General features: G+C 43.1%; 1 protein-coding gene across 1 annotated transcript in view; it reads left to right on the top strand.

The window, feature by feature from the left end:
- Positions 1–12,710, top strand: part of ST3GAL1 (ST3 beta-galactoside alpha-2,3-sialyltransferase 1) — an 80,848-nt gene extending 68,138 nt beyond the window's left edge. Inside the window, exons 4-7 of the mRNA XM_086608865.1 lie at positions 1,191–1,370; positions 5,830–5,875; positions 8,425–8,544; positions 10,240–12,710. Of these exons, the coding sequence (XP_086464991.1) occupies positions 1,191–1,370; positions 5,830–5,875; positions 8,425–8,544; positions 10,240–10,413 (520 nt within the window). The 3' untranslated portion in view covers positions 10,414–12,710. The remainder of the gene's footprint in view (positions 1–1,190; positions 1,371–5,829; positions 5,876–8,424; positions 8,545–10,239) is intronic.
- The last annotated feature ends 316 nt before the right edge of the window (positions 12,711–13,026 follow it).

The raw sequence follows: 13,026 nt of genomic DNA, 5'->3' as shown, positions 1-13,026 counted from the left end.
GGTCCATCAGTGACCAGGGCAGTGTGTTGTCTGGCAATGTACAATGCACCTCATCAGCTACATCCTTCCTGTCCTCCCTGCACTTCTGCCAGGAGCTGAGCTAATGTCCCTTCAGAAGGCTCCACTGGGCTGCAGAGAAACCCCATTCTGCTCAGAGCCAGCTTGGAAGTTCCTCCACGGTGTTGCACAGCACCATGGATTCATGTAAGGTCAGCCAGGGCCACTTTGGGAATCTCTGATGTGCGCTACACTGCTCCACAGAAACAGGCAAGTCTCTGTCAGCAGTGAGCTCATGCATCAAGCAGGGAACTGCTGACGGGTCCCCAGATTTGCTTTCAGAAGTGAACACATGCATAGAGGTGTTTCTGCAGTCCTGAGTCCAGAACCCCCTCTGTTCCCTGTTCCCTGATACATCCAACACAAGGTAGCCCCGTCTGACCAACACGTTTTGACTGAGACCTGGTGGACCCTGGGCAGATCTCCACGCGATGACCCCAGGTTTGCTGAAAGCTCACCATGTGTATGTGGAGTGACCCCAAGTAGATGTATCAATGTTGGGGGACATACTACAAAGTAAGGTTTGAGTAAATGAAGTGTCAGCAGTGGGTCCTGGATTTGTCACTGGATTTGGTGCCTTTTCATGGGAGGACCATAAGAAATATTTGCTGCTTCTCATCACACGTAACACGGTTTGTTACCTTGACCCTAGACATCCAAATACACCTGTGTAGATGGAGGGAAATGAAATTGCAAGAAGTCAAGCTGATGGACTTCAAGCAATGATTTTCTCACCCACTGGAGCCTGCAGCTTTAGAATGAAAGGAGATTTATCCTCATGGACTCATCATTCTTGACCAGCTCTCTGCTCAATGTAAGGGAAATGCAGGGATGTGCTCAGAGATATGCCTGCTTAGTAGGCATTCCCATTTAGTCCAAGGAATCACACACTGAAGCTGAGCTTTCATTTATTTTTAATTTAGCCACATAAGTGATGGTCATTTCAGCCTGCTTGAGGACCCCTGCACCCTGTCAAGGTTGTCTGAAAAGCCTGCATACAGCACTCTCCTTAGCCGTGGGAGGGTTTTACTGACACCTCAAGCAAATTATCTGGGGAAGAATCACACATATTTGTACCCACCTAATTCCTCTCTTCCTTCCTTACTCTCTCACTTCTTACTTTTGGGCTGCAGAATGAACCGTGCCCCCACTGCTGGCTATGAATCAGATGTTGGGAGCAAGACCACTCACCAGTTTGTTTACCCTGAGAGCTACAAAGAGCTGGCAGAAAACGTGAGCATGATCCTGATCCCCTTCAAAACCCTGGACCTGCGCTGGATTGTCACCGCTCTCACCACAGGCACCATCAACTTGTGAGTACGGGCAGCTCTGCATGGGCAGGCTGAAGGGGTGGGAGCACCTAAACTTCATGTTGCTGTAGGACAGAAAAGTCCATGCTGGGAAAATCCCCACTTCTAATGGGGAGAGCTTTACAGACTCTCTCAGGTCAGAGATCAGTCCTGAACACCTGCTTTCTAGGAAAAGCTTAATGCTATGATGTTGTCTTTGAGGCAAAGACCCAGCCTCAGCTCTTCACAGCTCCACACAGTGGTCTCAGAGAAATGAAAGGGGCATTTTTTGCTGCTGGAGGTGAACAGTTTGAGCAAATGCTTCTTGGGCTTTGAGATTCGGTTTCTCATTTTGGGCTTCTGCTCATCCTTCCTCCTCTCCGGTCCCTTGGGCTTACAGCAAGTGCAGCTAGCATGCCAGTACCCAGACGTACCCATCAGAAAGCCATCTGCAGAATCAAGGATTTGGTGAGTTATTCATTCATCGGTGGTCCTAGACACCTGCATTACCCCACCTGTGACACTTAGGTGACCAAGTGGTCCTCCAACATATATTATCCCACTTTCAGACGAGGACAAGGAGACAGGCATGTGCAGGTTGCTCACACAGGCAGTGAGAGCAGAAGCAGACCAGGGCGCCTAGTTCTCCATCCACAGCATCCTGCCCTGGACAGGTCAATCAGGAGCTCAGACGTCTTTCCTGGTGGAAGGTGATTGAGAGCCATGCAGAGGAGACACCATTGTTTTATGTGTCGCCTGCGTGCCTTAGCTTTAAATTGACATGTTCCACCTGGCAATAATCTGCCACGCTGGTATTTATTCTCCATTTTTTCTTTAAGAGTGCTTTCAGAAGTACATGTTGTCCTGCTTAATACATTGATGGCAGCGCTAGAATTAGACGTGTGAGCAAAATGCAGGTTTCTTCCAGACGCCTGCTAGCAGATTCTCTCCCTTCCTATAAGCTGGCTTTTCCTAATCCAGAGGAATGAAATACGTGACATTTGTTCTGTATGTGAGGTTATCTGCTGGATGTAAAGCCACAGCCTGGTGAGATTACTCAGCGCTACCCTGCTACATATAGACAGCAAGAGCAGATCAGATTACTTTATTCCAGAGAGAAGTATTTCAAGACATTTCATTTTTTTTCCCCAATTTCAGAGTCTCAGAAGATTAAAAACTGGGAAAAGTATGTCCCTGTTGACTGGGATAAGACCTGCTTCACATTTTCAAGGAAAACTTTTTCATGGGACAATAAATGGAGTTTTCTCTGTTTTTTATTTTTTTTCTTTTATCTCTTTGCAAATGCGTTTTAGGTTCATTTCACTTTTTATTAAGATTCTCTTAACTTGCAACAAATGTGGTTTAGTCTCTTTTTACCTTTTTTCCCCACCAGAGCTTAGTATATATAATGATAAGCTGTCTTGAAAAGTCCATCTTCAGAACACACTCGTAACTCAGAAAAATCAGCCCACTTAGAGAATCGGCTAAAAAATACCAGTGAGCTTTTTTTGCAAGGCTTAGGTTTGTGGATTTTTTTGGAAGCTATATTGATAAAAAAGGTTGAGAACCTCTGCCCTTAAGCCTGGATCCAAATCCTATCACAAGGATGGCAAGCTCCCAGCTGCCTTCAGCGGCCTTTGAATGAAACCTCTGGCTGCATCTCTGTCAAATCCATGCCTGTGCTAGGAAGAGGGTCCGCGGAGGGCCAGTTGCTGCCACCATCACCCACCCGTGTTTCCATCACTGTCACTGCTCTGTGCCCAGATTGCAAAGCCATTCACTGTTTTTTGTGGAGCATTTACCTTCAGAAGTGGCAGCAAGCAGGTTGCAGCTGTAGAGTTGAGGGAGTCCTTAGCCTGTCGGGAAGATATAACTGGTTGACTACAAGGCAGTCACAGCACATGAAGGGAAAAACATCTTTGCTTAATAAATGACAGGATATATTATATATTTATACTTAGATTGTATACATGGACTTGGTAAGCATCTGTTATAAATTAGTGTGTGAGTATTTAACCACATGGAAGAAATACCAGTATTTTAAGATTTTTGTGATACTCAAAGCAGGGAAATTGCATAATTAATAAGCTGGCACATGTTGGAGTAATAAAACCAGAACATCATAAGCATACAAATAATAACAATATATTTAGCATAATGTATAAACCTTTAGCAAGCACACATCATTAGATGCAGTGTAGAAGGAAATTGTCGAATGTACATTTATAAAAGGTTTTTTAATGATTCAAAAGAAAAGCCAAACTGCAGGTGGCCTTAATATTAATTAGATTGAATTGATAACTGAATGATTCTCTCAGACATGTCCAATTTACTGATGGATGTCTCATTTCAAAGTGGCTCTCTAAGACTGAGCACAATCCCAGGAAAGACCAAGAAAAGCCTTCTGGGACAGAAAACCTTCAGGCCCTCAGCAATCATGTATTTATCCTAGTTGCTTTAATTGACTTTCTGCAAGCCTTCTAGGAATCACCACAATGAAAAAAGTTCCATGTGTCTCCACTTGGTTTGACAAAGAGCAATTTTTGTATTCCTTAAAATGTTCCACATCTTCCACTTGGGTCAAGGGTACAGTAAATGTCCTATGCGAGGTGGCCAGTGATGCTGGCAGACATCACTAGAGCCCTGCAGACTGGTTTATAGAAGATGTTTTTCAGATTGTATAAATTTCACTTGTAGTCACGTTCATCATATCCCTGTTCCTTGCAGGGGGGTTGGACTAGATGACCTTTGAAGGTCCCTTCCAGCCCTAACCATTCCATGATTCTATGATTCTATGATCATAGGCTTCACTCTTTGTCCCACTCCTGTGTGGTACTTACTGAGTCACTAACTCCCTGGCTGCTATGCAGCCTAGTTTCCACATGATCATAATGGTATAGGTCTCCATTTGATCTTAATCAGCCTGCCAGTACTTCCCGTGCAGTTGTATGAAATTCCATGGCCAAGTGACAGCAAGACTTGGGTATTGCTTCTGAAAAACCAAAATATCCCATGATTAAAATGACTAACATATCATCTGACGAGCTACAGTAGTCTCCTGATTGGATTAGAGCTATCTGCAAATAATGTCTTGAACATTGCATACCTTTCACTTTGATCTTCTACTGTACCTGGGCAGATGTCCATGAAATACGGTCCTCTTGTTTCCTTCATATCACCTTTTCAGAAAAGGCTGGCTGTTTGTTTATATAACGATGAGATTTTGCCAGCAAAGAAGCCCTTTATGTCTTCATAATCACAAAAAGGACGTGGGATCACCAAGTCTACTTCTAAGGACTTTGCTAACCAAGGTCAGGCGTGGAAAGCAGATGAAAGGGTGGATTTGCTGAGGGCAGATTAAGAAGTCTGCATGGGTGTCCCTTTCCCCATTAGCATCTTGTGTCACATCCTAGGGGGCTGGAACCCACCTGTCACATCTTCTACTGCATCCAGCCTGGGACAGGGATCTAAGGTCAGGGGGGTCTGAGGAGATGAGGATGTTGCCAGGTCACCACGGGTTTGGGAAGACTTAGTCTAGTGTCTCAAAGTGCTTATGATCCATGGTTCAAAGAGAATAAAACATTAATCACAGGAACCTTGTTCTTACCAGAAATGAAGCAAAAACATTTAGATTGAACTAATGGAAAGCTTCGGTCATTCATCACAACCCATATAAAAAGTCTGTAGGGTATATTTTGGGATATATTCCAGTTACAAAGCCAATTCAGAATTTTCTCACTTGAAACAAACTCAGGGAGATTTTTTTTTTACAGCACCCATGATGAGCTGTGCAGGCACTGTGCATGAGATATGGGGAAGAAAAGATTTTTTTGTTGTTTTCAAGACGTGACTCATGATTTCAACCCAGTCATAAGGTGTAACTTGGAAATTTTATGCTGGGAACTGCAGGAAGCCTTCAGCATCCGCCTAGGGAGGAGAGGAATAGCTTGCTGGTCAGGGACTGTACTGAGAATGCCGGAGTTGCACAGAACCACAGAAATTATGAACTCTACTGCCACCTTCTCTGAAAATCGTACAGTAGCTACAAGTATTAGGAGGGGAAAAGTCTCCCCCTGGTGGTAAGAGGTTTTTCTGCCATGAAATTAAATGGAAAGCCCTTCCCACCATCAGAGTGCAAAGACTGCGACAGTCATGAGCCAAGAATTAGAAGTCGTGGGCTCCACATAATATTGACTTCACGATATGACAACTAAATCTTGGTGTCCTACTGTCAATGATTAACTGGAAAATTTAAAAATGTAATGGCTTCCTATAAACTTGCTTCAGTGACACCTCAGTTCTTTTCATGCTGTATTACTTAGTTGCAGACTCATTTTCCAAAAATTTCTTGAATTTAGTGCTTTCAAATATTTTCAATTTATTGCTGTACATGAAGAATATGCTTTCTTTCTTTGGAAATACAGGAAAATATTAATATGTTGAGCTTTTACTAATCTTAGTGTTATTTTTTTCCTTCTAACAGCACATATGTTCCAGTTCCACGGAAAATCAAAGTCAAAAAAGAAAAGGTGAGCAATGTTGATTTGTGAATTTGTCCTGCTAATCTACTCATAGGTCTTTTGCCTCTTTGGGAGAGTGCAAGAACCCAAGGAGCCCCTTAACAATCCTAAAAACCGCAATGAGAATATACAAACTTTCAAGGCTCAGCTAAACTAAAGGTTTAGCTCCTGTGTGCCATTCAGGCCATAGATCAACCACGAAATAACTGAGGTTGGAAAGAAACTGCTGTTGTGACTATGCCATTGCATTACCGCAGTTCCAAAGGTTGCGTTGCTTCCTCTGGTCCTGCTCAGGGAGATTTAAGGTGCACTGTTGGCCAACGGTGCTCACCCTCCACAGCAGTTTCTCTGTTCCCACCCATTGCAGTCATTTAGCTGTAATGGCACTTTGAGCTGTGAAGAGCCTTTGGAGTTTTTTGAAAACAATTTGACTATTTGAATGCCAAGGATGTTTCTTGCTTCCGGGTCAGTTCCTTGTAATAAAGAGCTCAGTGAACTCTTCACAAATAAAGCTGTGTGTTTTCAAGTCAGTGGAGAATTCAAGATGGTATCAATGGCTCTTGGGGAAGGCTCTTAGCCCACAGCTGTAATAACTGCCTGTACCCAGTTAAATGAGACTGGGCTCAGGCCAAGTCTGTGCTGTTTTTGTCCCAAGTGTATTAATACTCTCCCAGGCAACGTTCAAGCAAGGTTTGGAAGATAGCACAGACCAGGGAACATTCCTTGTTTTGCACAGGGACAGAATTGAGCAATGTGGATGTGATCTGTGCCATGCCACTTCCCTCAAGGCTAACAAAATACCTCTGATCCATTTTATTTCGTAGTATGGATGTGTAGAAGGCAATCAGTCAGGGGACCTCACTTCTCTGAGAAGGTTGAAGAAAGATAGACGAACTTGGTGCCCACTCTACAGCAGTCAGAAGAGAGTCTATCCTATGCCCTACTGACTCATTGCCCAAGTGTGCTGTGGTTTAATAGACATCTCCTGCTGCTGGAGACAGAATTTCCCATGGGGCAAGATGGTCATTCCCATGGTGCACCTTTAGCCACCGTGCAAAAACGTTTGTTGTAGCTGCATGGTTTGAGGAAATAGCCAAGACAGGCTATGTAGGGAGAGGTAAAAGATGTTCCCTCTTCCACAGACCTTCCAGCAAAATGAAAGTCTCATATCTCAGACTGCAGAGAGGCTGATTTTCAGAGGAGCTCAGGCTCCTAATGTCTCAAGGGCTGGTAAAGTATGACGTTAGCCCCAGAGCACTAAAATTACAGATTAAAACACATATCCTTCATTCAAGAGGCCAGGTTTTGCCAAAGGCTTCAGATGAGACTTTTAACCAAAATGAGTTTATATCCCTGTGCTTCAAACCGTGGACCTCTGAGGGTATTAAATAATCACTTAGCTCATCCCTACCTGTTGTGAGGAACACAATAACCTCTGCAAAACCCTTGGGAGATGCACTGCAGCAGGTCGTTAAACTCATATCACAGCTGAGTAGCACCAGGGTACAGCTGGCGATATGCAGCAGCTTCCCAAGGAGCAGGGAGATGAGAACCTTGTATTTCTTCCCACACCGTGCAATGCAAAACACCCTGTGAGAAGCGATTACACACAGATACAATATCAGCAATTAACTTCTGACTTTGTAAAAGGAAAAGCCCTGCAGCTCACCAGATAGCACTGAAACACTGTCATCCTAATTACAGACACAGCATGGAGGGAAAAGCCTCACTTTCCCTGATTCAGGGAAGGGGGTTGAAACCAAAGGCTTCCACCAGTCCTTGGATTTACTGTACACCACTCAGGTCTGATCTGAAGTTCTCTGTCTCCATTAGATGGCCTCATAATTGTCCCAGGAGATAACCAAGTGCAAGTTATGTCTTTAAAAAAAAAAACAAAAACAAAAACAAAAATCAACAAAAGCGTACAAAAATAGCATGTTTGGGAAATAGGAGAAATGCAGCTGACACAACCTGATAGGCTTCATGACAGTTTACACCTGACTCCTGGTTTCCTTAGATCTGTACCTGTAGAGATACCAAGACATGGTTGGCATATTGTGCAGAAGATGCAATTGCTCCTACATTCCCACCCAAATTATGATTGAATGATCTTAAGGGTCTTTTCCAACCTAATTAATTCTACGATTCTATGAAATCTGGCATGGCATCTTACCCTTGCCTTGCTCAGGACTCCAACTCCCCAGTTCACATGCGTTACAGCAGGACACTGCAGGGAGAGTTAAATGCCTAATTTTCTTCTCACTTGAGCCACTTCGTACCCGTTGGGTTCAGTAGGAATCACCCAGGATTTACATTACTGTAAGCAAGCGGGGTATCAAAACAAGAAAGGCATATTCCTGTGTATTTGCACATGGGAAATATTCTTGAATGCACTTAACTGTGGGACTTTATTTTTCCCTTTCACCTGCCCTCATGGAGTAACTATTATTCCTTTCTCCTCCACTCCCCTACCCCAGTGTCCTGTAGGAATGACGTGCTACTGTTTTTTTTTTCCCAGGGTATTTTACTAATGAGTCTTTCTTTCCAATTTTGCCTAGATCCTGGTTTATAATCCTGATTTCATGAAATACGTCTATGAAAACTGGCTCCAGCATCATGGGAGATACCCCTCCACAGGCCTTCTGTCTTTGATATTTGCACTCCACGTATGCGATGAGGTCTGGCTATGTTTGGATATATGGATAAAAATCAGGACATTTCACACCGAAATGCTAGGAATATGCCCTGGCCACTCACTCAGCCTTTATTTCCCTCTCTCCATCTTCTGTGCCATTTGCTTCTTCAAGCAGATGCAAAGTCCTCAGTAACATACAGATATGCTCAACTGACAGTGACTGATTTTTTTAATGTCAGCAAGTGGTAGGATTTAAGATGCATTCCAGGGGAATATAATTAAACATAAATAGTGGGATTCCATTGGGTATTAAAAGACATCTAAATATGGATGGTGTCTGTGCCCATTTTGTTAGTGGGAGCCCAAATCATATTTTGTCTCGCTGTTTAGACACGGAGAGCCATTCATGCTGCCTTGGGCATGCCTTCTGCCTCCAGCTGCCAGGCCAGAAAATTACAAGTCTCTTGGCCTTATGTGACATCTGCCTGCCTCAAGCAGATGTATTTAGTACCCAAGGGCATCTCAAATGGCACCTATGTTTGGGCAACTGCATTGAGGTCTCATCTGTCTAATCAGTGGAGCCAAGAGGCTGATTCAGCAAACCAACCCCTTGGTAAGACATTAGGGGAGCAGGATCACTCCCTGTTTTCCAGTGACTGTACTGCCTGAATCATCACTGACTGTGATGGATGCTCAGGCACCTCCATTTGGATGTCTAAATCTTAAACATAATCCCACCTGAAGATCTTCGATGACCAGCTCTTACATAAGCCGATATGGGGAATGCAGATGGTCTATTTTCAAACCCAAGCTTGTGGGTTTACACAGTGGGTTATGGTAAATGCCTGTGCTCCAGCAGTTACTTGAGGAAATTCCCTGGCTTGAGTGATGTGAGGTACTCCGAGGTGACTGGAGACTTAACTAGCTAGTGTAAGGCCAGGTCAGCTTGTAGAATCCTGCAAGCATGAGCTTGTCAGCATGGGAGATAAAAATCACTATGCTGGCAATATCCCTGACCTGGACACAAACCTGCTGATGAAAGAGAGCTTTTGTCACCTAGGCCTGTGTTTCTTGGAGAGGTGATGGAAATGCTCCTCATGATGCTGACAGAAACTGTACCATAGTCAAAACAGATAGGATGGGTGGCTTGGGTGGAGCCTGTTTTCTAGTAAGCAGGCAATGAGCAAGGCTCTGAAATTACCAAAAATAACTTAAAATCAGCTTGTATTTGGGTGGTCCAGTTGTGGGTGGGTTAGGGCACTTGTTTTATGGGCTATGACCCATTCAAACTCGGCCATTTAGCTGTTCTCAGTTTAAATAAAATTCAACTGTGTTGTTTAGACTTTCATCACCACAGGAGACAGGTATAGCCATCAATGAATGAGCTGTTGGGAGAGGAGAGGCCATAGGCGGATACACACACCAGGAACGTGATGTCCATTGCCTCTAAAGTGACTGGAAATGTCATATAATTAAGCATATAAGTGGGGGTCAGTATCAAATTTCCCTTCTGTCTGGGTTCAGGTATGGTGGTAGTCTCAGCATAGCTTAGGATGTAATGTCCCTTGAACGGGCCTTGAGCTGTTTTTCTGTGATTGCATCATCTCATGCAGTAGAATAGCTTGGCACACCACTAAGGTCCTCAGGTGCTGCTGCCTATAGATAAGCTGAGAATCAGAGTTTCTTCAACATTTCAGTGCTTCCCAGGCCATAACACTAGTTCTCTCTTACTTCCTAGGTGAACGTGTACGGTTTTGGAGCAGACAGCAAAGGACACTGGCACCACTACTGGGAAAACAACGCTTCAGCTGGGGCTTTCCGGAAGACAGGTGTCCACGATGGGGATTTTGAGTTCAATGTAACTTTGACTCTTGCCTCCATTGAAAAAATAAATTTTTTCAAGGGCAGATGACCCTGGCCACGGGGAGAAGTTGGAGGCTGCGATTTCCAACATGCAGCAGAACAAAGCTCAGTGAAGACGGCCTGGGCGCCAGCCAGGTTTGAATGCGCGAATCTGCGGTGGATTCGGAGTGTCTCACTGCTGCAATGCTCATCGCAGGGAGCTCGGCCAAGGACCAGCTTCCACGCTGCACATGATTTCTTATCTACAGATAGCTGGGAACTACCAATCAGTTGTGGGAATAAATGAATCTTTGCTTAGGCTCTACAGCTTGATTCTTGAATTACTGATGAAAGATCTGCCTGTTGCAATTAGGGGAAACCTGGGCACAGGGACTGCTGTTTGTGTGTCCATTCTTTCCTCGAGGAAGGCAGGAGATCCTTGAAGAAGAGTTGAAAATTACTTCTGGGACTTGAGACCCACTAGGGCAGCTGTGAACATCATAGTAAGGATTACCTCAAAGAAATGAATTCACTTCTGCTGTTGATCTTCTTTTGAACTGTCTCTTCAGTTTCCTTTGTTACTTCTGGTTTCATGCTGTATTAAGCAGAAACATGATGAAGTTGCCTGGAGTAGTAAATTTTTCAGCCATTGCCTCATTCTGCATTGATAGCATCTAGAAAATATGGATCGAATCATCTCTGATCATATATTATTTAATATTGCTTCCTATACAGCCATAATGAGAGAGAAAACAATACTGAAAACTCCAGCAAAAAAAAAAAAAAAAGGCCTTTTTAGTCATTTGTATGTTTGTCTTCTTTGGTTATATATAATCTTTATTTCCTTATTTTTTTGGTGGAAAATACTCTGGAATGCTCATTTTTATTTAATCAGTTTAACGTTGGAAAGTGGACTTTTTTCTTTCAGTCTTTTATATGTGCCTTTTATAATTGTGCAGATGTGATTTTTTTTTTTTAAGATGACAAACCCTAAATTAAACTTTTTTATAAAAGGGGGAAAAATTAACCAAAGTCTAGCCTCCATGTGGTATACTTTTGTAGTCAGAAACAATAATAACAGCTCCTATATTGTATTTCAGCAAAGAGAAGCAAGGCTAATTTTTAAAGGTAGCTTTTACCTTTTTTTATGGGAAAATATTCAAAAGCTCCAAGAAAACTTTTCCTCTTATTTTTTTACAAATCTCTTTGCAAGGTCTCTATTTGAAATGGAAGAAATATTGTGGATTGGGATGTCAGGTAGTAGTACAAGAGGAATCTTTTGCCCTGTAGAAGCATCTACAAGGACACAATCTACTCAAGTTGATCCTATGGTGTAAGCCAGACTTCAAAATGATGTGCATCTCTGGAGGAATAAGTGTATTAATGTCAGTACCTTGAGGCAGTGAGAGGAGAGGAGTGACCGTGGAGATTCTATATCCACAGAGTTTTGCTGGAATCAATGCGTTTAATCCTCAAGGACAGATAAAGTATGAATCCAAGAACAAAGTTCACCTAGTGAAGAGTGGGGAACAGTGGTTTTTTCTTCCTGATATCATGAAAATAAGATTCGCGGATTATTGACCTGTTTTCAGGTCTGGTGAAGCCAATGGAGTTCTTGCCACAGACTTCAAGGGACTTTCGGTCAGGCTGAGAAAAAGTGGCATATTTCATTTTTAATGGATTACGAAGGTTGGGGTCCGAGCGGATGAGTGTTTGAGCTCGGTGAAGGCCTAGCCCTTTGACTAGTGATGTGCTTTAGTCCAAGATTTATCCCCTTGTCTTTCTGTGCCAGTTGTTATCAGTGATCTCACCTCCAAGGCAGCAATTCACAGCACAGTGGCACAGTCAGCTGGAATATATGTATTTTGGGCCACAGCACCACGCGTCAACAGGAACTGCTTTACCCTCATGAGTATTACTGGACTCACAGCGTATAAAGAGATGAGGATGCCACAAGTCTGTGCAGGGAACTGAGCTCCCTTTGCTGTACATGTGACCCTTCAGTTCAGCAATATGGAAAAGGCAGGATTTTCAAATCCTCATGCTGAGACCTGTTCGTGATCCTTATGTCAAGAAGTCCTTTCCTAGCATGGTGGCCAGTAGAACTCACCTGCATGTCACAGGTGCAGCACATTCAATGGGCTTACTCCATGTGCTTTGTAAAAGTATGAAACATTTCTACATGAACCCTGTTTGTTTGTTTTAAGTGTTCCCGCTGTTTAAATTGTTGTTAAACAACATGCTTCTGGTGAGGTGTCACAGTAATACAAGCAAAGCAACTTTCAGAGGAAAAAGACTCCCATGGAAGACCCCAATGATATCTTTACTCCGCGGCGGGATTTTGGAGTCTCTTTTTTCATTATGAACTTAGAATATTTTTACTTTTTTCTCTCATGGACAGATGTCAGCAACTCAGAAACACTTCATCGCCGTTTCAGTCATTTTTAGAGGGACTTGGAAGAAAACTCATGGTGGTTTGGTTTCTTTTTAACACAGATGGCAGTCTGAGATCAAAGAAAGTGGTAAAAAAAAATCAGCTATCTTCCAGTCTGTGTTGTTCTCAAAGTTTCCTTTTGCTGTCCAAATTAAATTTCCAATTTTCCCCTGAATATTGTGCCTCTGGTAGCACATATGAAACATCATGGGTCATACTATCATGGATAGATTTAGTGTCTTCATCATG

The sequence above is a fragment of the Tauraco erythrolophus genome, chromosome 3 (assembly GCF_009769465.1).
Source record: "Tauraco erythrolophus isolate bTauEry1 chromosome 3, bTauEry1.pri, whole genome shotgun sequence".
Classification (NCBI taxonomy): domain Eukaryota; kingdom Metazoa; phylum Chordata; class Aves; order Musophagiformes; family Musophagidae; genus Tauraco; species Tauraco erythrolophus.
Note: the sequence above shows the minus strand (reverse complement) of the source record. Positions and strands in the feature narration are given on the sequence as shown.